Genomic DNA, 22882 nt, shown 5'->3' with positions numbered 1-22882 from the left:
ACTTACATATACATATACATATACATATACATTACATATACATACATAGATACATAAGAGTACTTGCTTACATTCCTACATATACTGTTTAACGCAATAAACCACATGGATAGCAAATATGCAATACCCACAAGCAGAAATCGAAAAAGAAGAATATTGAAATGAAATTGAAAACAATGTATAATTAAATGTCAGCTAATTGCTGATCAGATGACATCAGATGGACTCGTGCATAATCCAGTATCGTCGAGCCCACACATAAACACACATAATAGATGCATGAATACAATTATGAAATACTTGTAATAGACTTTCTTCTAATGTTTAAGCCTAAATTTAACAGAAAATTAAATCGAAAACAAAAACTCAAAAAAAAATATTTAAGAAAAAAGAAACAAAAATCAACATGTATGTAATTATGCGTATTATTAAATAGTAAACTAAATTAAATATGAATTGAACGTGATTTAAATAACAGTAAATTGAAAAACTATGCTAAATAAAAAAAACTGATTTCAGTGTAAATGTAATGCGATTTGCGATGTAGCTTAACTTTTAATTATATCAAGTTCGAGTACATGTAATTAGGTAGAACATTTCATTAATATGCTGCAAATGCATTTAATGCCAAGTCAATTAGGTGCAACGCTTTACACGCCGACAGGGGTAAGGTAAGGAGAGGTGGCAGGTGGCAGGTGGCAGTTGCTACAAGCGCAATTACAATAATTGCATGTGAGCAGCTTTTTGGTTGGCTAATAAAAACGACAAAACGAATTTGCCACAAACAACTTTAAGCTCAAATTGGCAAATTGATAAAAGTTTGACAGCACACACACACACACACACGTGTGGATGCACATGCACGCACACGTTTTTGGCCGGGCTTTGGGTCAAATATCCATTGCATTGGCATTGACTGCCTGCTATGATTGGGGTCAACAACGGAGACGGCAACAACAAAAACAAGCGTGTCCACTGAATGACTACGGCTGCTGTGATTGCATCTGCAATACCCTGTAGATGAAAGTCAAACAGAGAATTTAGTGTGAGTGCAACATCTGCAACAACTTGGCCAACTCAACTTAATTTTATTATTTCTCATATTAAAATAACGGATTAATATTTGCAATAATATTTATTTCTGAATATTCTGCATAATACTGCATAGTAGACAAAAGACATATTATTAATAATTCATCTTATTCAATTTGCTTTAATATTCCAAATGTTCAGCTTATCCCATCCACTCAAGCACTTTTCTGTTGTTGTTTTCTGTTGAAACTTTGTGTATGCTCGCACGGGCCTTATAAATATTATAACGGCTGCAGCTGTGACATTTGACATGCACATTGTCACGACAATTGGCCAGAGTTAATCACACTGATGGCATTTTGATGCGATGTGGCAGCAACAGCAGCAGTCGCAGCAACAGTCGCAACAGCAGCCGAGTGTAACGGAAATTCAATAATAAAACAACACAAATTTATATACATATGTAGAGAGATAAAAAGATGTATGTGGATGGATCTATATGCGAATGTGAAAAGTGGATAGAAAGTCGGGGGCACGCAGTATGACATGCTCGAACTCCAGAATTGATAGTTTGCCATCGCCGTCGACGTCGGCTTCCTCGATTACCTTGTCAGCAATCTGTTGGTGCTCCTCCGGACTCAGCTCGTTTTTGGTCATTGTCGTCAGGCAGGACATCAGGTCAGCGTGCCCAATGAAGCCGTCCTGATCGAAATCTGCAAAGTCATGCCAGACATGCATAAGTTCTCCTTGTCGCTACACATCTACTACACGTACTACACACACATGTATACATTCGCTTATCCTAGAAGTGAATATGCAGATATGTACTCGTAGTTGTGTGTGTGTCATTTTATCTAAGCTGACATTCTCATGCATAAGAGTCAAGTGATGTGTGCAAAACGAAGTTACGAGACATATTCTTATAAATGTGTGAGTGCCTTGTGTGCATAATCACATGTGCTCCTTGTCAGCGTTGCATGCTTCAATTTGTGTCAATCTAATAATGCACATTGAGACAAAGTGCCCCAACGTTCTTTCTTCGTTCGCTTTTCTAAATATTTGCATTGCAACGTTTGGAGTTGAGTTCCAAAACATTCATACAAATATATGTGGGCGAGCAATAAAATAAAAGCGACACCTTGGCAAATTGTTGAAGCCGTATTGAATAGTAATATGAAATCAGTATTTCTTACACATGAAAATAAATTCAAATGGAAGATTCTAGATTCCTCTCCTAGATTGATTTTGAATTAAAGTTTCCTGTTATATTGAATCCATAAGTGTTTGGTTTGCTCAGTTAAATAATGAATGAGTCAAACTTCAATAATCTAATCTGAAATGCGAACGATAAGATTCACACAATTTTGTTTTGTGTGCGATTATTTATTGGCTTTTATTCAATTCAATTTACCCGCTCTGCTGGCACTTTATTTATGCAATTCCCAATTCAATACAATGTTAAAAACTAATATATTTACATTGGGCATAATATTGTAGACTTAATTGCCGGCGAGTTCATTTGTGCGCTTCGCACTCGTAAATCCACAAAGTTGTAAAATCAATTTGCAACTGGCTGCCAGAGAGCGCGGTATTTTTCTGATTCTGATTCTCATTTAAATTTCAATTAAAATGCTTATTAAAATTTATGACTATCCTTGAACTATGCTACCAGGCAACAACAATGCAACAAGGCAATAGGCAACGTTGGACCTGGGCCACAAATTACTGAGCCACGACTCTAGCAACTCGCGGCAATGGCATTGCGTTCCATCTAAATGCCATAGACACAAAAGGAGACCAGGCAATAACAGCAACAACATCTCCAGCCGTGGCAAACACATAAACAAAACCAGCAAATGTTGGCCAAAACCGTGCACCACAACAACAATACGAACGGCAAAAATGAAAAGAGGGAACGGATTTCTTTGGCAAGCCGAAGGATTATATATGCATGCAGACTGAAGTCGACTTGCTTAAATTTTGTGTAAGATATTTAAAAATTACCCAACATTTTCATCGATTATGATAAAAATGACAATTGAATTTCTTTAAATTTAAGGAACTAAGTATTCGTATAGAAATTAAAGGACGAACTGGCGGCGATGGATATATTGACTCCGTTTCCCAATCACCTCACCTAGTAATCTATAATATTATTGAAGAGGTCTGTTGTAATGTGTTGCACATTTCATGGCAAAGTCCAAATATCCTTTGAAAGAGTATAAGAACAAGATGTGTATAGAACTTACCATAAATCTTGAAAGCATAGAAAACTTTAATGTCTCTGGGTGCCTGCTCGCTAAACACGGATAGGGCATCCAAGAAGTCCTCAAAGGATAAATTGCCCAGGCCATCGCGTGAGAATGCCTCGCCTGATCAGTGGCACAGTGGGCGTGGCAGTCGGGTGAGCAAGGCGTTAACCAAAAAAACAAAATCGTTTTGCTTATGAATGCGGCATTGTTGTTTTGGCATTTGTTGTTGTACTTACAGATACGTCGCCGAAAGGGATTCTCACGCAACTCGGGCATCTTCTCAATGCACTCGCGTGGAACCTTGACACTTGATGCCTGACCCTCGGTCATTTGGCGTGGCACCAAATCCGGACGCAGCTCCCGAAATCGTTTGTGCACCCTGCGCCAAAAGCGGAAAATAAGGGGGAGCAAAAGGGAGCACTTGATGAAAGGCTTTGTGTTTGCCAGTGTGTGTGTGTGTGTGCGTGTGTGTTGGTGTGTTGTGAGTGTGGTTGTTGTGAGTGTGTGTGCGTTTTTGCTGAGTGCTCAACAAAAGGATGCGGCAAACAATGGCGCCGAATAGCCCCGTGTTTAGTCATATGAAAGGAAAATAGTTTCGCTTATTATATTAACACAGCAAACGAAATAACAAACAGAAATTACTCATACGCCCTCGCTGTCATATACAAACCGTAGAATTTCCTTGCGTGTGAAAAACGTGCAATCCTTTAAAGATAGACGAGATAGTTTAAACGTATGAAACATTTAATCAACACTGAATATGCTTTAATAAATTGCAATCAGTCTACAACATTCAAGATCTGCATTTATTGTTACAGTAATAAAGACATCAACTCTGAATCAATCAGAAAAGAATCATTACTAGCACTTTTTTGTATTTAATACCAGTTTTAAACTTAACTTAACTTAAGGCTTGATTGACTTGCTTAATCTTTATCCTATGAACTCAGAGACAAATATCTTGCTTGAAGCAAGCAAAAGTAATTAGTAGTAAGCTAATTGCAAAATTAATTATAATTAATTATATACAAAATGAAAACTTCTTGAAATGGGATTTTGTAAATTTGAAGTTAAATTAAATTTGCAAGTTGACCTGAGCGTGGCTCTTGCAGCTTAAGGTTCGTGGAGAAAGTGCACGCACCTGATAGTCATCCAGTTGATGTTCGGTGAATGTTACAACTTTGTTGCCCATCGCTTATCCGAACTGTGTTTGTTTATGCAGGAACAGGCCAAACGCAAACGCAAACGCAAACCGATGGCCCAACAACCAACTGCTGCCTTGTGCAAACACTGCGCGACTGGTGACTGCCGACTGGCGACTGGCGACACATAGCGAGCGGCGAGCTAGCGGACAAATGCTCAAACCGTTAGCATAATTTAGCATAGAACAACTCGGGCGCAGCCACAGTTCAGCGCGACAGACACATCCTGCGGCGCCTTGGCTCCAGCTTGTCCTGGCTCCGCACTCGCATGGAAATTAATTAAGGAGTGTTCACGGTGTGCCATTTTTGTTGTCTGTTTTTTTGCCTGTTGTTTTCACCGACTCGCACTGGCACTCGCCTCTGGTCTGTTTGGAAACGGCAAAGCGGCGGGCAAAAACGTTTTCCAAGAGGTGCGCCCAATAACAACAGCAACAACAGCAACAACAATGACTGGGCGGAATGGAAGGGAAAGGAAAGGAAAAAAGAGACACGGTAGCACAAATTCGATGCGAGTGTGTTTCTAGTTTTGCGTGGCGAACTTTACTAATTAATTTAATGGTCGACAGCACTTTTCAATTTCGCGTGTGTGCTTTATGAATTTATGGTAGTGACTGTCAGGCTTGGGATCCAAATCCAGTACGCTCAGCTTGGTTAGAAACTGACGGTCCTGCACACAGACAAGCCAAGGTTGCAACGAGCTGCAAAAAGTTAACACTGATTAGCTGTCAACGGGGCAGTGTGTATCTGTGTGTGTGTGTGATGCGGTTGCTTACCTGATGTGCTTGGCCGGGCAGCGTATTTCCTGAAACGTCAGCATTATGGAGCAGTCCAAAGCCGTCGCACCCAGCATGTATGCCTGCTCTGCTGGCAGTTTATCCACATCGACCTCTTCGGTGGAGCTTAGGAGCGCACGCAACGCCTGATAGGTGGGCGTGGCATGTTGAGCGTATCCCTTTTGCCACATGTAATGAAAATGCCGCTGTAATTGGCATGAAAAAGCGTTTGCAAGCGTTAGATTTAGCAGCACACAAACTGACAATGCCAAAAATGGTGGCAGCCAGCCACTTGGCTGGCGTCCAACTGAGCATCTAGCTCAAATCCCACTGCTCTACTCCACTACTCCACTACGTCACCGGCCTTGACGTCTTTCGTGAGTATCGCTCTGTGTCCGTTTGCCGTTTAGCTGCCCTTTCAATTGCCCTCCCTTTGGCAGGAAGGCACTCTCGCTTGAAGCATTGTCGAAACATCGACCAGGTAACTCAATGTAGTTGCCTGCCTTTGTGCAACTCTCCTTGCTGCACTCAACTAGCAACAACAGAATAAAATATGTTAAAGTAGAGCATGCTCGACCAGATAGTATTCTGTAATCAGATCTTAAGCATAATACGTCCATATAAACAACGAGCACAGCATTGAGCTAAGGCTCTCTTTGGAAAATTCAAGTCCCTTGACTGCTGCTTAAATTAATGTTGAAAGAAGTTCGTGAATACTCAGTCAGCATTCTCAGAATTCCCAGCTTTGCGGATTAAAAGTAAGGGGTCACAGCTCCAAGGCAACTGTCAGCTAGAGGATCCAAATAAGTAAGAATATCGACTTTATGGGGCACTTGATGATTACTGCTGACTTTTCCACAAATATAAACACACATTGTTTTAAAACGCATTGATAGGGTATAAAAATGACTAAAAGCATCAACTGGATGGCCATCAAAGGCGGTGGCCGAAGCTGCAGTTGGAGCATTGCTTATTGACTCAAAATAAAAAATAAACAAAAAACGACAGACAATTTTCTTTTATCTTCTTTTAATGTTTGTTCACTTACCTTTACCAGCAATTGCAAATGCAAAATTTTCTGAAGCACACAGTTTTTTGGTAAGTGAAATATTTCCGCTTTGTTGATCTCTACTTGAGTCGCTTTCGGATTCGGAGTCGTCGTCGTCGTCGTCGTCGTCGTCATCGTCGTCGTCGAAGTCACTGTCGCCAGTGTTTCCGTTTCCGTTTCCGTTTTCGCTTCCGTTCGGGTTGCTCCTATTGCCACATTCGTTGACAAGTTGGTTGGCGCAGTTGTTGTGCTTTCTCGTTGGCACGTTGTTGTTCTCGTTGTCGTTGCTATTTTGCCACGCTTTGTGTACCTTGGGATTGCTTTTTCAGCTGCTGCTCTTGTAAAGCGTCGCTGTGGCTGACCAACAACAGCTTCGACAAACTCAACTATTCCATCGTCAGCCTCTTTTTGCTCCTTCCTCTCTCTCGTGTCTTGCTGCTTTTTCACCTGCTTTAGCTCTTTTACGTGACTCGACACAGTAACAACAGCAGCAGCAGCAGCAGCAACATCAACATTAGCTGCGTAAATTTCTGTAGCTGCTTTTGTCTCCATGCCACCAAATGGCACGGATGGCGATTCCCAAAATGCAGCGCCTGCCACGTGGCTGAGATTTAGACTCGAATTCACACTCTGGCTCTGGCTCTGGCTCTGGCTCGGACTCTGAATCTGACTGCGGGTTTCTAACTCTTTGGCCAGCTCGTTGTTGTATTCCCTGAGCAGGCAGGCGACCAGCAAATGTTTTATAAGCGCCATAATTTCACTAGAGAATTTGAAAGATTTTATGACCATGGCGTTTGCAGAGGGAAAGAGAATCGAGTTTGGCATTGGGATTGGGTGTGGGTTTGTTCAATTGGCATCGTCGTTGGCATTGGTGAGTTTTCCCAGCATTTTCGTTTGACAGCATTTTCAATGCACATTCCAATTTTGCGGGGGCGATAGTTGATGTTGTTGTTGTTGTTGTTGTGATGGTGGTTTTTGTCAACGATGTGCAAAGGTGTTGAAATGTGTGAACAAAACATAAGGGAATGCAGCATGACGGGCAGAGAGAGAGAGAGAGAGAGAGAGAGAGAGAGAGAGAGAGAGAGAGAGAGAGAGAGAGAGAGAGAGAGAGCGGAGGGAAGAAAAGGAGGAAAATGGCAATTTGAGCTGTTAGCACTCGAGAATTTGTATTTGGCCTTTGCTTGCATTATTTATTGAATATTTGCGTGCAGAACAATTGGTTTGAGATTCTATTTGTTTTTTTTTTTGCGTTTTATTTTTTTTATATTTTGTCTTTTACTCCCTTTTTGGGTTTTGCTGGCCTTGTAATTGTATGGCTTCCATGGAAATTTGTGTGGCTTCTGTATAAGTATTATAGTCGCTTACAATAACTTGCTTTGGCAAAATAGCGAAAGCCAAAAGAATTTTGTTATTTGAGGCAATGAGAATTTTTCGGAGAATTACAAATGGAAGGAGATTTCATTTAAATTAAATTTAATTCAAAAACGCTAGAGGGAAGTAGACATAGGAATTTCTAGCTAAAATTCGTTGTAAATAATTTAAGCATTGAGAGCGTCTCCATAACAGCAAAGATTGCGACGATTTTCGTTTACTTTAAATCAGAATCAAGAATTCACAGCGATAAATGTACCCAACAAATATAAGCACGCTCTTCATATTGATAAAAAACAAAACGAGAAAAAAAAAGAAGCAATTTGGGCTTACCTTGGAAAAACTCGAGAGTGCAGCTCTTCACAGGAAATCGAATTCGCGTGATCGCCATAAATTAAATTGCCGCTCTGAAATACACGTAAATTATTTTGCGGACAAGCGAAAAGTGCATTCAAGGCATCGAGCATACGACCGGGTGTACTAAAATAAAAAGACATAAGATATATACACACATATATATATATATAAATAACACTATTATAACATAAATGTGTGTGTATGTGTATGTGGATGTGTATGTGTACGTGTACGTGCAAATATGTATGGATGGATGGATGATATAAATGCAATTCGAAATAAGGCAGGGCAACACAATTTTGTGTTGAGCGCAAAGCCAAGTCCGTAAAAAGCCGAAATGAAACGAAACGAAACGAAAAGAAATAAAAATAAAATGAGATGAAACGAAAGTGGATACGAAGCAGGCGGTAAACCGGAATGAAAGCGCAAGCAAATTGAATTTCGTGCACGAATGCATGCATGACTTAAAACAGCGGGCCACAAATAAGCGAATGAGCCGCGGGATCCCCAGACACAGGCCCACATAGTAAAGGCTCCGACTCCGGATACAGAATACGGCAAAAAGTGCCATCGAAGTGCCTGTAGGTAAAAACATGCCGCACGCCAAACACCAGCAGCAGTTGCAGCGCCAGCAGCAGCCCCAAAGTGTTGGAATTATGAAGCATGACAGGACACGCAAATGGAGCAGATTGAAATTTATGAGTTGAGGGCATTTTCGCAGCGCCGAGCATCAGGCCGAGGAACAGGACCCCGAGCATCCACAGTGTGAATTGAACTTGTTGAAGAGAACTCTTACCCGGAGAATAGCTCCAATGGACAATAGTCGCCCAATCGTTTGATTTTGCCCGTCTGCAACTGTTGGACAAAGAGTAGGAAAAACGTTTGTAAATCAAATAACAAGCAACTTGGCATCACACACATCACCTGCCAGCCTGCCAGCTCCACTTACCTTTACGAACTGCATGCTGCAATAGCGACACCGGCACCTGTTTGGGGTTAACAACAACGGCCCTGTTGGCCGCACCTTAGCCGGATCCGGGGTCGAGTCCGTTTTCCCGTCGCCCGCTGGCATTAAATCAAATAAATCGCTGACATCACTTGGCAACTGGAGCCAGCCCTGTTTCGGTTTTATTTCGATGGCATATGTATCGCCCAGACGGGTTATTCCGCTGCTGTCCTTGTTGCTCCTGCTGCTGGCGCTGCAGATATCCATGTCCGCGTTCATGTCCTTTGCCTACAAATTATATCGTTTGGCTTACTTTTCTCTTTTCATTGTTGCTGTTACCCCTGCTGTTGTAAATATAGTCAGATGAGCAGTGAGTGGTGCGTAAGGAGTAAGGGGTAAAGGTAAAGGATGTCTGTCGTGCGCAAACTTTTTCCAGCATTGACGCCATTTTGACTTGAAAATGCCAACGAGTGGCGAAGTGGAGTTGAGTGCGCCACAAACAACAGCAACAGCAACGAGCGCAGAAAAAAAAGTACACAGAAAAACAAAAAAGAAAAAGAGGAGCTGGAGCTGGAGCTGGAGCAGGAGCAGGAACATCGTTGCAAGTATGAACATGAACTGTAACTGCCTGCCATTGTCCTTGCTGTTGTTGCTGCTACTGCCGTGACATAAAACAAAAGTTGTTGTTTGCCGCGCTGATTGTATGATGAGTTATGGCGCTTGCTGGACACCAGCAGGTGAGAGAGAATTTCCGTGCTCATCCTCGATGCCATGTGCACTCCATGTGCGGCAGACCAAGTTGAAATTGAAAATTAACATTTAAAGCCACAATTAAAAGTGGCCGTTTTGCTTCCCTACTTCGTCCTATAGCTGACCACGGGCTACCCATATTCATAGTCATATCCTGGACGGCACACAATATGGCGTTAGTTATGGCGCCATAACTATTGTTTTTTCCTTCACTTCTTGCAATTTTATTTCGGTCAATGCTTTGGCACCAAAGCCATAAATTGAATGTTTAACCGTCGTGCACAGCCCCCAAAAGCCGCAACTTCTTCAATCCTCGACCATTATGATATCCTCTGCCAAATATCCATCAAAACACCCGCTTGAGCAACTACCAATATTTTGCTCTAAAATAATGGCAGATATCATGTTTATATTCTACAATATATCACATCAATTCTCTAACAAAACAGAAGCAATTTTATATTAATTTCTAAATTTAAAAATGGAAAGTTAACATTTTAAAGCATGTTTCAATTTATAGTCAGATGTTGAAACAAAGATTAACAATCTTTAAATATTTCCATTTCCTTTTAATTTGCATAGATATTAATAAATACTACCCAAATCGTATATAGGATAATATGGAAAATATATTTATCAAGCTAAGCAATTGGGAAATATTCGAAGATTTTCAGACTAAGCTCGATACACCCTCACAAATGGTACTGAGTTGCCCATCGAATATGAAATCTAATCTACCCTTGCTGGGCATCGATATATATATATATATATATATATATATATTTATAGGGCATGTTGAACTAGTAGCTTTGGCGGCACTTTCAAAGCAATTTCGGCGTCTTTTACAACCGCACAAACCGAAACGGCCATCGGGTCCAGGCAAGGTTTCAGCTTTGGCTGCCGGCCACAGCAGCAACTACAATAACAACAAAAGCAGCAACAATAACACTGGCAATGGCAACAACAATGTGTTTACACTGTTGCCCACTTTAATTCAAAACAAAGAACCGTTGATTTATGTAGCCTTAGCTTCCATGTCCCACATCCACGGGCATGTGTCCATGGCATGGATCCTGGCTTAGGTTTCTCTGCAATTGTTTATTTCTTCTCTTTTTTTGTTGTTGTTTTATTCGTCTATTTTGTTTTTATATAGTGCACAAAGGCGAGCTAAACCACAGCGAGCAGCAAGCTGTGAGCTGCAAGCAGCGCATATGGCCGAAAAATGCCAATATTGTCCTTGTACAGAATATACAATATATTTGAGCTGAGCGCACCCTCGTCCCCATTGATGCCGGTTGTGGGCAGCTCCGAAAACTCACCTGTAAATTGGCAAGTAAAACATCGAACGTGGCAGGCAATTGGGTCACATCTGGCAGCATCAGACCAAATGGCCCCACAAATTCCTTATCCAGACGCGAAACTGCAAGTGGAAAAGTGGCACAACATGAATGTAAAGTGCAACAACAGCAACAGCAACAGCAACAGCAACAGCAACTGCAACACAAGCAGCATCAGCATCAGCATCGGACGCATTGGCCGATTATTGATATATAGATGCCGCTGGGTTAGCGCGGCTGGCAATGATAAATTGTTGCCCGGCAGCCTGTTGCTAGTCAAAGCCTCAACTACATGGCCAGCAATATAGAAACCGAATTTTGATATATGGCTGCGACTATTGGCCAGCACTAATCAGTCCCCTGTGTGTCTGTGTGTGTGTGTGTGTGGAGGAGCCAATTTTAGAAACTGGAGTGAGCTTGGACAATTCTCGGACGTCAGTAAAAGAGATGCAATAAAAAACTCGTTTATGATTGATTGCTCAGTGCGCGGGGTAAAAGGCGCTGGCTGTTGGCCAAAACCAACTTGGCCAAAGCCGGGGGCCATGTGCATCGCAGCGGCACTGATCAAATACAAAATGTTGCCGATGTCGATGTCGATAGCATAAAAACTTGCAAACATAAAAACACGCATACACAAAGAGACATATAGAGAGAGAGAGAATGACAGAGAGAGAGAGAGAGAGAGAATGACAGAAAGAGAAAGTATCTGACAAAAAGTCATGTTTAGATGAACTCACCCGGTCTGTGGGCGCGTATGTGCTCGTTTATCCAGAATATATCGCTTTCCTTTGGTATGGCAACAATATCCGCTGTGCAGACAAACTCATTTCCTAATAGACGGCGCATTATCTCGATATAAGCCATAAAATCCGGCATTGTCAAGACGCCAGCTAAAAAAGGGGCAGGACCAACAGCTACAGCAACAGCAACAGCAAGAGCAAAGCAAGAAATAAGATAAATGAAATAAACACATCTGATGCAATGGCCAAAGGATGCACAGCCAGCCACAAAAACCGATATGACAACGGTCATAGCAACACAGTGGTCGCTCGCCATTAGCATTGCTTGCTTTTTAAGCATTATATTATACATTATAAAATATAATAATTTAAATAATAAATAATAAATGTTTTCAGATTGCTTTTGAGATTATTATTCTAATTTCAAATTATCACATCTTTCTGTACAAACTATAAATATGTAAACTTTAATAATTACTGTAGATAATCTTCAAGAAATTAAAATGAGCATAAAATAAAGAAGATATTAAGTGTAAATATTGAAAGTAGAATGAGAACTTTCGATTTTTTGGACAGTTCTTGATTTTGAGAAGGTTTTCACTTCAATGCAACCACTGTATATAAGCATATATACACAGACATAGATGAACAAATATAGACGTAAGTATAAAGCAAGAATAAAAGCCAGCCATGCGGGCAATAAGCATGGCACTATACACAAATTGGCCAGCACCAGAGGAAGGACTGGGTTTGCTTTTGCTTTTGGCTACGGCTGCAAGGGCAAGGGAAGCAAGCGACGAGGAAGCGAGGGAGGCTGGGGTGTTTGAAGTTGCACGCAACCATTTCCTGCACAAAATTAACAACAATAACATGCCAGCACAGATACATATATAATACAGATATATATATATATATATATATATAAGCTATACAAATATATCGCAGCAACCTTTAGCGCTTGATGCTTTCGTTGGGTCGGAAACGCTGGGCTGTCCTTCCGGCTGTCCTGCCCCGGCGGGCAACTGGCAACTGTGCTGCGTTTGCGCCTGCTGCGTCTGCCGACTGCTGGATATCATTTTTGGCAAACGTAAAACTTTTTTAAATTGCGGCAACGCCAGCACCAAATTTGCATTACCCTCCGCCCGATAGATCAACCCAATTTGGCTCATCTCCATCGGCGGTGCATCGGGCATGTGCAGCAGCGCGTTTAGAGTCTTAGCTGTGGCAAGCAGGGGATGCGACGGCGAAGGCGATGGCGAAGGCAATGGAGATGCTGCAACTGTCCGCAGAGGCGCTGTCATGACTTTTGCGCGGGTGTTTGCGGTTCGTTGGTATTGTCAAAATGCAACTGACACCGACAAGCGTCCGTCTCGGTTCTTGGTGGTCTGCCCACTGGCGCGCCAATGTTGATTATTTTTCCGATTGTGGGTTGTTGCGGTTGGGCCTTTGTGGTTTGTCTTTCTTGTTGCTGTTGTTCTTGATGTAGTTGCTGTTGCAGCTTGGCACGTTTGTTCAACTTTGTTGTTTTGTTGAGTTTGAGATAAGATAATCCGTTTGGCGTAGGCAATGCGAAGAATGGCATTTGCTTTTATAGAATTTGTTGCCTGAAACACAGATTTAAATGAATTTGCATTCATATTTAATTTGTTTCAAATTTATATTTACGATAGAACTGCGACCGTATTTTATTTACTTCTGTATTGATCACAGCAAAGAAACTAGGCTTAGCAAGCTGTGGGACCAGACTTAACGAATGCGCAACAGCTGTTTGTGGCGGTCGGCTGATAGACGATCAAGCCCAAAAAAATACCAACTGTTGACATATTAGGTCGAGGTGTGACCAAAACCTGTCGGGGAAGGATGCGCACATTTTAAACTAACCAACAAATAATTAAGAAACTTTGGTTTTAGTTATTTTTCATCATTTATTGCAACGTTTGTTTAATTTTTACGAATGTATTGACCTGTGCTCGTCTGCACCAACGTATGGCCGCTAGCATTAATCACTTGTGTAGCTGCGAAAAACAAAAACAAAAAATACAATTGGATTAATTAACAGATTATATTTTATATATATATTATAATAATTACAGGCACTGGCACTCGCGAGAGCCGCAATGAGTGCGAAGACAAAGCCGCAGATCTTCAGACAGTTCATGTTTTTGCTTGTTGATTAATTCTGACAGTATGACAAGCGAACGCCACACTCTGCGCTTTTATAGCTGCCTGCCTGCTCTCGAGTGGAAGTGATTTGAGCGAGGCTGGAAATTCCAGTGGCTACTTTTAATCAGCCAGGTTTTTTTTGTAAGTAGAAAACACCCAGAGCCATGACCGATAGAACTGATAACTCAAGTTGATATGTATTTGTGTTTCTTAAATGTTTACTTGAATGCGCTTCGCTTAAAATTACTTAGGCTAGGATGAAATGCTAAATCGTAAATTGGCTTATTTATTATGAATGGTAAATATATATTAAACATGGTATAAATATTACACATATGTATATAAACAATGCGTACTCAATCATCCATATCATCTTACTATCAGCATACCTAAGTCTAAGTTTAAATTGTTCAAAATTGTATGTTTTAATTTTTTTGAGTGTAAATATTAAATGTGTTTATATGTTATACATATACAAATATACACACGTATGTGTCAGATTTATAGGTTCTAGCGATATCATTTTAAATAGGAAACAATAACCTATTAATTAAAATCCATCAGCCTGTTTCAGTGCAAAAACTGGATCCGCTTCTCGCCTCCTTGTTTCATAGTATCTATCCAGGTTTGAGTTCACGTTAAATGTCAAGCAATAATGCGCTACTAGCGATAGGCAAGACAGATTACAAGTGCCAAACGTACGATCTCTCACCCGCAAAAATTCCAATTCGTTGGGAAAATCCCGTTCAAGCAACCGCAGTCGGGGCAGCTATAAAAGATCGCTTGCGCTCACAGATTGAATCAAATCAGTGTCAACCATACAGACAACATCAACAATCAATATGCAATTCTTCAAAGCTGCTGCAGTTCTTTTGGCCATGTTCGCCGCCTTCGCCAGCGCTGAGCCCGTCCCCAAACGTAAGTTTTATCAGCATGTTAACAAACTATTTACGAATGTTCCTAATCATGTTCCTTGGTTTCTTTTATTTTTATTTGTTTTCACAGCTGGCACTGTGCTTGTCCAGACCGACAACGTTCAATACATTCGCACTGGTTAACTTCTAAGACAAATAACTGAATTGCTTACATAAATATAACGGATGTGTTAAACTAAATATACAATGTGTTCAACATATTTACATTCTTGTCTTTAAATTGGGCAAAAGGGGATTTTCAGAAAATTGAAAAGTAATGGGATAAAGGACAATTTCTTTCATTCATTTCAGTGATGTAAAAGTTAGCAAATTGTCAACTTTCAGCTAAAAATATTTAATATTTGTTGTTTTGTTCGGCAGCAGTGTTAAATAGAATACAATTATAAATAATAATCAGCGTATCTCTGAGGCTTCTGCTGAGATTCCATTCAGTGCATGTGAAATGTCAAACAATAATGAGCCGCTGAAGGGCATCTGAGATCATTAGTAGCTGCACTGATAGACAATTTTTTAGCCTGCAAAATTCCAGTTTGATAATAATTTCAGCCGCAGTAGAAGCAACCTCAATCAATCGATCGATTGACTTGGTATCAATCATACAGACAACATCTGCCAGCAGATATGAATACAGTGAATACACTCGCAAAGAAATACATTTCATTGCCTAAAGGGGGTTTTAGAAAATGCATAAAGTGCTCGGAGATGTTGATGGAAATTTTAACAATTAATTCCAGTAAGGCCTACATCAATTATTTGCAAAACAAAACTTGAATTAATCTAGCTTTATAATTAGTTTGAGACATAAAATTGCTCAGTCACGCAATAAGTCTAAAATAACCCATGCAGATATCATTTGTAATAAGTATGGTAAAAAGTTATCAAGAAATTGGCTGTGCGCTAAGCAGTATTTACATTTCCTGGAATTTGAATTTATACTAATTAATGTAAACCTGCTCCTATTACCAGTTTACTCTAATGAATTCTAAGAGATTTTCAAGTAAAGTGTCTACTCATTCATAACGCTTGATAATGTAAATATTCTGGTTGTGGCTTAGTAGAGACTGCTCTTATACACTATACAAAGAGGGTCCATTTCCATGTGCATGCATTCAGTTCAATACATATGTCATAATCGGTTAGATCGGATTACTTTTGATATAGCTGAGCTATCCGTCGTAAAATAAGTTACCCCATCAAAAACTTATATGCTTACCAAGATTTCGCAATCAAAATGCATAGTTTCAAGTGTTATTTTGCTACTTACCTTCCGACAAAAAATTATAAGCATCGGTCTACTATATCTTTAGCCCCGCCAGAAACAAACAATATGTTATTATTCCTATTTTTTGCTCATTGCTATATTTCATATTGAAAGTAAAGGGTATTTGCGGCGAGTATATGTCTATATAAATTAGCTGTGACTGCTTGCATTACCAATGCGTAATTATAATGATTCTAAAAACTGGTTTTAGCAGCAACTATCAGATGTGCTGACTTTGTTGTTATTGAAATTGAATTGATAGTAAGTCTGGAAATGCCCCGTCCGGCGCTAATACGTGCACCCGAATATACAGTGCGGGCAGTAAAAATAGCACTGTTATCAATTCAGAGCTTTTAAAATGTCATTTTACTGTGTCTAGTATATATGTGCTCTTATGGAAATATGAATGATTATCAGATTGTTCTAAGTGCATTGCCAACAAACTGGACCCACCGTCAGACTGACAAGATGACGAAAGCTGGGCTAACCGAGAGCAACTTGATTTGGTTCGGCTTGTGGTTAGGTCCAGACCTAAAAAGCCGCGTTGATACTTCTGTGTTGTACTCGGCCAAAAACTTTCAACAATTTTCTAAAGCGAAAACTATTTGGTTGTCCCGATGCTCCTGTTTTTCTTTCTGTTACAGTACATTCCCGGGGCCATTGTTCCATATTGGGCAGCGTTGTATGGTTCGTTACATCAACAATTATTTTAAACTTTTGCCGCAAATATTTCCTTGGCTGGTTTTACGCCTGAAGTAAATTGTAATGGACGTTGCCTGGCAAACAGCTCGTATGACTGGCGGCAACTTTGCGGTCGACGTCGACATCAGCGTTGGCATCGGCATCAGTTGCCCATTGGCAGCCCAAGAAACTGGCAATAGAACCAGGCCCAGACTCAGGCGTTAGCTAATCCTTTTGATTTTCAACTGCACAAATTCCAGCTAACAACAATTTATGTGCGCACTGCCCCCACCCCCCCATACTCCTTCATCCTCTCAAATGGCTGGCAACAGTTGCTGTGGCAAAATAGCCCTGCATTGTGTGTATAAGTGTGTGTGTGGAGCAGTCAATGACGGGTGCCATTGTTTGGACTGTGTGGTGGTTTACCAAAAAATAATTGGCCTCATGGAATTTGCAACGATTTTCGCCAGCGGGTCTGAGAACCCAGAACCCATGCACACTTTCATCCCAGTATCAAAGTGAATTTGAGGGCACCTCGAACTATGATGCCCCAAAAATCGCTAACCAAGTATAATCAGGAATGGTAGCAGCTCCTCCTAGTTCTGCTGCTATGCGGGTTGGCCGCTAGCGTTTATTGGAAATTAATTTCAACGGGTATAGCCTTGGCAAAGTCAAGTAGTGTTGGCCCAAAACGTGCCACAAAGAGCAGCTAACAAACAAAATGAGCAAATTCCCAAGTGAATTGATTTTTCTCTTTCTGTCGATCTGATGCAAATCGAAATTCTAACTGACTTTGACTATGTGCTCCAATGCATTCCCAGACATTCAGTCAAATAACGCAGCTTCGAACTGTGCTCAAGAGTTGGCCAATCACGAATTCAAATTGACTACACACAATCACACACAAATACTCTGAGAACCGGGTTGAATCTTTGAAATTGCCTGGGTTTTTTATTTACGCTGCCGGGCAAATCCCGAGCCGAGAAAATAGATGCTGTATTTGCTGCGATTGTCGCTATAAAAGCGATAGCGAATCAATCGAACACATCAGAATTTGAGAGACAGCGCTTCAGTTCAGCTTTATTATAAACATGCAATTCATAAAGATCTGTGGCTTTGTATTCGCTATGATTGTGGCCCTGGCGTCTGCCGCCCCAGAACGTAAGTATTCTAGCTACTTGTGCTTGAAGGCGTAGAAATCATCTTTCTACAACTATCATTCTCTACTTCCAGCTCAAGGCACTCTGCTCATACAAACCAACAATGCTCAGGGCATTTTTACGGGCTGATAAGTAATTTTACCTACAATATGATATTAAAAAAAAAACTATAAATACCATTGAAACATGATTGTTGTTCAATTAATTCTATGGATTTCAGTGTTCAGGTTCGATGTATGGCATTCATTTTGTAATGCCTCTGAAGTATCGTGAATATTTAAAAAATATTCTGCGAATTGCTTAAGATATAACCAGCTCTCAAAATGAATATTATCTTAATCTTGGATCGAAAACTAAGCAAGAAATACTAAATCTTCAATCTTAAATCACAAATGAGATTTAGTCCAAGCAAATTGAGTATTATTTTTCACAAGCCTTTATACATCAGCAATGAGTAGTATATTTATTCCCGCACACGATTGAATACAGAATCGTCGAAGCAATAAGTTCCTTAACAATTTATTAAGCACAATAACAGAAAAAAGAAAATGTAAGAAAAAGCATTTTTATACTCATCGGTTATAGACGAGTGCCGAGCTGTTAATTGGCTGCAACTGACATGCATTATGGACAATGCGACATCCATTGGAATTACAGATTGTGCGGAATTTGGCTAATTGATTGGCGCCAATGTAGACAATATTCGGGCACATTAGCCAGAGGGTGCGCAGAACGGTGTTGCCATTGTCATAGCTGCCCAAGTAGCTATAGTAATCCTTATGGAAGGGCTTGATCAAATCGGCCAAATTGATGGGGGGCAGCTCGATGACCGAACCGGGCTGAACGATCCCACGCAAATTATCCACAATGGGACTCAGTTGGATGTTTTTATAGTTGCGCCTCCGTTGGAACATATAGGAGACGGTTACGTAGTCGAAATGGCCACCTCGCCAATTGGTGGCATGCAGTACCTGCATCTCGAGCACATAGTTCCTCGAGTCTATCGAGTGCTCTGTGCTGCCCCACTTGAAGATCGCCTCCACAAAGTAATAATTTCCAGGAAAATAATTGGAACTGAGATGCGGCACGCAATCTGGTGCCGCTGAGATGTTTACCATCACCGTCCTCCCATTGTTCGACAGCAAGATTGCCGGCGGCAGTTCATCATAGCAGAGCCAGTGCAGCAACCCCTTCCGATTAATATTGATAGCGGTGCTGCGCACAATGTCGATCGGCGATTGTTGTTGTTGCTGCTGTTGTTCTCTTGGCTTCCTTACAAAGTCCACAATATCAAAGATCGATTTTATGTGCAACAGCATTATCAGCGCTAAAATAATACTGTAACACGACATTAAATATTTCGATTCGTATACATTTTTCATAATTGCGGACACTAAAGAGAAGATTCCGTTCCACCCGAAGCTCAACCAATCAGCAAGCATGACAATCATCTAGAGATTTTACATGAGAAGTGAGAATGTATGTGATTTTTAACAATATATTTATGATATCAAATTGCACAATTATAATTTAAATCTTCGATTTATCATTTTAGGCATTTTTTTTAAATCCTGTTTTAAGTTTTGCGAGTACTTTTCCCTTTGTAAGTTAGTTCTACCCGTTGAGTATTTCAATTAATGCTATTTAGTACTGTTGACTACTAAATTGATCACAAGAGGGCTTGTAAGCAAACCATGGCATTTGTTTAAAGCAGTGCCTAATGTTTACTTTCAGTATTGATCATAAACAGAGATGCGTATTGAGTTGCAAAGGCTCATGAAATTAGCCAATTAGATATTGACTGATTGACTCATTTAAGTCAACTGAAAAGGAGCCTTAAGCGTTCTATTGATGGCACTGGAAAAACGATTGAATGAATGGGCCTGCAACTGAATGGGTACGTTCTGCAGCTAAATGCAAATCGAATGCACTTCACAGGCAACTGGACAATGAATAACCCGAAACCGATTTCAGCACAATGTTAGTATACAATTGAGGCTACCAGGCGATGGACGACGGACGCCCTTATTGACAGGCCAATGTTAACCATATATAACCATGAATTTGCAGAGAATTGGAGCTGTCATGAACAACATGCACTAACAAGGTACCACAATCTACACAGTGAGCAGAATGTGAAGCCGAACAACAACTTGCCTGGCAGCAACTTAAATAAATTCCAATGCATAAAGGAGCGAGTCCTGCAACTCCTGCTGCAACTCCAGCGTTGTTGGCAAACTTTTCGGACGCGTGCTTCATAAAATAGTCATAATGCATGTTTTTATGAAATATGAAGTGGGCAAAGTTGTTGCCAACCTGAGGCACCTATTTGGCCATAAGCTAAAGCCCAATTCTAAATATTGTGCAATGTAATTATACGTGCACAGGCCGTCTCTCATGTGGATGTACATATGTATTTGTAAGTGTGTGTGTGTGTGTGTGTGGGAGTCCATTAAAAGTTGTAGAATAGTTAGGCGCCCACAACCCGAAAACTGAAATTGCATTGGGATTTGCAGGCGAATATATAAAATAATCAGCAAACATCTCTTGCCAGAGCTTTGTCAGCTAAAAGCTGGCAAAACAAGAAGATTACACGGAATGATTAAAATGTTCCGAAACATTAAATAATTACACGAAATTCCACAAAACTAAACGCAACTAACTGAAGAATAAAAAGATGTGTACTGATTGAAAATTTCAATTGTTGCTGTTATCATATTATGTACACGCGATTTAAAGAACTGTTTATAATAATTATTAACAAAACTGTTCAAAGATTTTGGTAAACTTAAAAATTGTGTTTCCAAATTTAGGTGCACTATTAATCTATTTCTGCAACTGACTCATTTGAACGACTCTTAACAACAAACTGGCCGACTTCTTCTGCAAAGTCTGGCAACTGAAAGCGCTGTCCAGCTGCCAGCTATTAGCTCCTGCGTAGCGCTGCCATCCTTTTTCAAAAAGATCATCCGCTATTAGAAAATGCCCAAAAGTATGCAATAAGAAACGTAGCAAGATACAAAAATTAAATAGTTAATATCGAATATATTTTCAGATATTCTTACTCTTGATTACTGTAGACAAATAGTATTGAAAGGCATATTAAGAATAGTGCGCTGCGTCCTATGCATGTATTCAATTGTATTTACTATTTATATTTTAGTTTATTGTATTGTATATTTTAGCATGGCAACCTTATTTTTCTCCAATGGGAAATTTGCTGTCCCATAAGAGAGGGCGAGCGATGAGAGAAATTTACAAAAATGGACAAGAGAAATAAATTCAAAATAATTGAGAAATTCATTTATCACAATATGATTTTCGACTATTGTTTTTTAAATTGTGAGGGAAGCCTGGATTGGTATAAGCTCAGTGCACTCGGTTAACTGATGCAGAAAATGCAGACTGTTTGTTGCGGTTAATGCGATTCACACACACACACACACACACACACACACACACACACATACACATACACACACATACACATACACACACATCCACACACACACACACACACAACACACAGTAATTGGAAAAGCCGCAACCGTCGCTTGCAATTGACAAGCTTAAGGTTACGAGCTGAACAGGTTGTTGCCAGTCTGTGTGTGGGCTAATGGAGCAGCGTCAATATAACTGTTGTGCAGTAATTAAATTGAAACCACATTGTGTAAACAATAAGAACAAAAATTCGCACAACATGAGCTGTTTCAGTGTACACAGAGCACAAAGCTAAGTCGGCGGGTGCGAAACACAAACGTTGAACCAAAGTGGCCAGAGGCAGAGACAGAGGCAGGGACTGGGGCAGGGGCAGGGGCAGAAGGCTACAGGCTGGGTGTTGGGCGGAAAATGATTACCTGCCAGAGTAAGTTTATTTATGGCTGCGAAAGCAAGTCATAAACAGCAACACACACAGGCTGCAGGGACAGGAAATGGGCGGAGAGAGCGAGCGAGTGGGTGAGCAGTGGAGAGCCAGCGAGTGGCACAGGAATGGCCAAAAGGGGGACAGGTTGGGTGCTTTAGGTAGCTGCAGTCGCCTATTTTTGGGGAGCTACTGCCTCCGGCTGCGGCTGTTGCTGTTGCTGGCGATAACTTTTGACTTGCAAAGCACAAATATTGTTGAATGCGTGAGCTTACACACACTGTGTGTGTGTGTGTGTGTGTGTGTGTGTGTGTGTGTGTGTGCACTTTTGACATAGGCACAACTTAATATTGAATTTATTATATTTGTTGCCCAGTTTCTGTAGACTGTGTTGCCATCGAGGTCGGTGCGCAGGCAAAAACTGAAATACGCTTGCAAATTATTTTGCAAGTCACTGTATTTTTGGTTGTTGTTATTGCTTTTATCGCACCAAACTTCTATTAGCCAAGTTACCAGATGCGTGCAATAAAGTTCTGAATTATGTCAGCGGCAAGTTTCAACCATTATTCACCGGTTCGTTCCATGGACTCACCTTTGATTCCCGCAGCGCCAATTGCAAAACAGACCCAATACAGAAAGATTCAATTCATTTAAGCGATTACTTTGGCTACGAATGACTTTCAAATAAATGTCAATCAACTCGTTGATTTTCCAAGAGATTTTCCAACAATTCCACAAAAGATGGACAATATTGTTAATTTATTTCTTAACACCGACTTCCTCCCTTTAGTACGAAGTTTATTGTGAAAGCAGTTGACTGTGTTCTCTATGCGTATAAGTACAGGCTATCACAATCTCACAGACAATACTCGAAAGTACTAATTCTATATTTTAATATTCTTGTTCTGGCTTTTCTGCATCTTATCAGGTCAAAATCATTTTATTTTTTTGTCTACGAACTCATTTAAAATGTAATTTCGTTGCGTACGCATGACGACCGTCTGTCCACCCA

The 22882-nt window shown here is 40.5% G+C and overlaps 5 protein-coding genes and 1 long non-coding RNA gene across 7 annotated transcripts; 2 read left to right on the top strand and 4 right to left on the bottom strand.

Moving 5' to 3' along the window:
* Positions 1–1435: 1435 nt before the first annotated feature.
* Positions 1436–4479, bottom strand: LOC6560739 (calcium and integrin-binding family member 2). Its single transcript, XM_001987556.2, has 5 exons — positions 4426–4479; positions 3955–3989; positions 3521–3663; positions 3282–3404; positions 1436–1745 (listed from the first exon to the last, which is right to left on the bottom strand). The coding sequence occupies exons 1-5, from the start codon at positions 4474–4476 to the stop codon at positions 1528–1530; spliced, it is 570 nt and encodes a 189-aa protein (XP_001987592.1). The 5' UTR covers positions 4477–4479; the 3' UTR covers positions 1436–1527.
* Positions 4480–5030: 551 nt separating this feature from the next.
* Positions 5031–13650, bottom strand: LOC6560738 (inositol-pentakisphosphate 2-kinase). Its single transcript, XM_032734743.1, has 10 exons — positions 13474–13650; positions 12758–13412; positions 11806–11982; positions 11051–11151; positions 8985–9269; positions 8832–8890; positions 8012–8158; positions 6308–7067; positions 5260–5465; positions 5031–5184 (listed from the first exon to the last, which is right to left on the bottom strand). The coding sequence occupies exons 2-10, from the start codon at positions 13107–13109 to the stop codon at positions 5034–5036; spliced, it is 2238 nt and encodes a 745-aa protein (XP_032590634.1). The 5' UTR covers positions 13110–13412; positions 13474–13650; the 3' UTR covers positions 5031–5033.
* Positions 13651–13713: 63 nt separating this feature from the next.
* Positions 13714–13986, bottom strand: LOC116805036 (daisho2). The gene is made up of 2 exons (XM_032734744.1): positions 13900–13986; positions 13714–13823 (listed from the first exon to the last, which is right to left on the bottom strand). The coding sequence occupies exons 1-2, from the start codon at positions 13964–13966 to the stop codon at positions 13750–13752; spliced, it is 141 nt and encodes a 46-aa protein (XP_032590635.1). The 5' UTR covers positions 13967–13986; the 3' UTR covers positions 13714–13749.
* An 803-nt stretch (positions 13987–14789) lies between these two features.
* LOC6560737 (daisho1) lies at positions 14790–15110 on the top strand. The gene is made up of 2 exons (XM_001987554.3): positions 14790–14889; positions 14977–15110. The coding sequence occupies exons 1-2, from the start codon at positions 14814–14816 to the stop codon at positions 15027–15029; spliced, it is 129 nt and encodes a 42-aa protein (XP_001987590.1). The 5' UTR covers positions 14790–14813; the 3' UTR covers positions 15030–15110.
* Positions 15111–17038: 1928 nt separating this feature from the next.
* LOC116805008 lies at positions 17039–18193 on the top strand. Its single transcript, XR_004364977.2, has 2 exons — positions 17039–18009; positions 18082–18193. It is a non-coding gene; the product is annotated as an uncharacterized LOC116805008 (long non-coding RNA).
* A 275-nt stretch (positions 18194–18468) lies between these two features.
* Positions 18469–22611, bottom strand: LOC6560836 (carbonic anhydrase 4). Of its 2 annotated transcripts, XM_043214267.1 has the most exons (3): positions 22463–22611; positions 19401–19459; positions 18469–19346 (listed from the first exon to the last, which is right to left on the bottom strand). In XM_043214267.1, the coding sequence occupies exons 2-3, from the start codon at positions 19457–19459 to the stop codon at positions 18581–18583; spliced, it is 825 nt and encodes a 274-aa protein (XP_043070202.1). In that variant the 5' UTR covers positions 22463–22611; the 3' UTR covers positions 18469–18580. The 2 variants fall into 2 exon arrangements, with proteins under 2 accessions (XP_043070202.1, XP_001987589.2); XM_001987553.3 differs by having other exon boundaries at positions 18469–19459; positions 22463–22610.
* Between the last annotated feature and the right edge of the window lie 271 nt (positions 22612–22882).

The sequence above is a fragment of the Drosophila grimshawi genome, unplaced genomic scaffold, assembly GCF_018153295.1.
Source record: "Drosophila grimshawi isolate 15287-2541.00 unplaced genomic scaffold, ASM1815329v1 contig_1369, whole genome shotgun sequence".
Taxonomy (NCBI): domain Eukaryota; kingdom Metazoa; phylum Arthropoda; class Insecta; order Diptera; family Drosophilidae; genus Drosophila; species Drosophila grimshawi.
The sequence above is the reverse complement of the archived record's forward strand: the minus strand, read 5'-3'. Positions and strand labels throughout refer to the sequence as shown.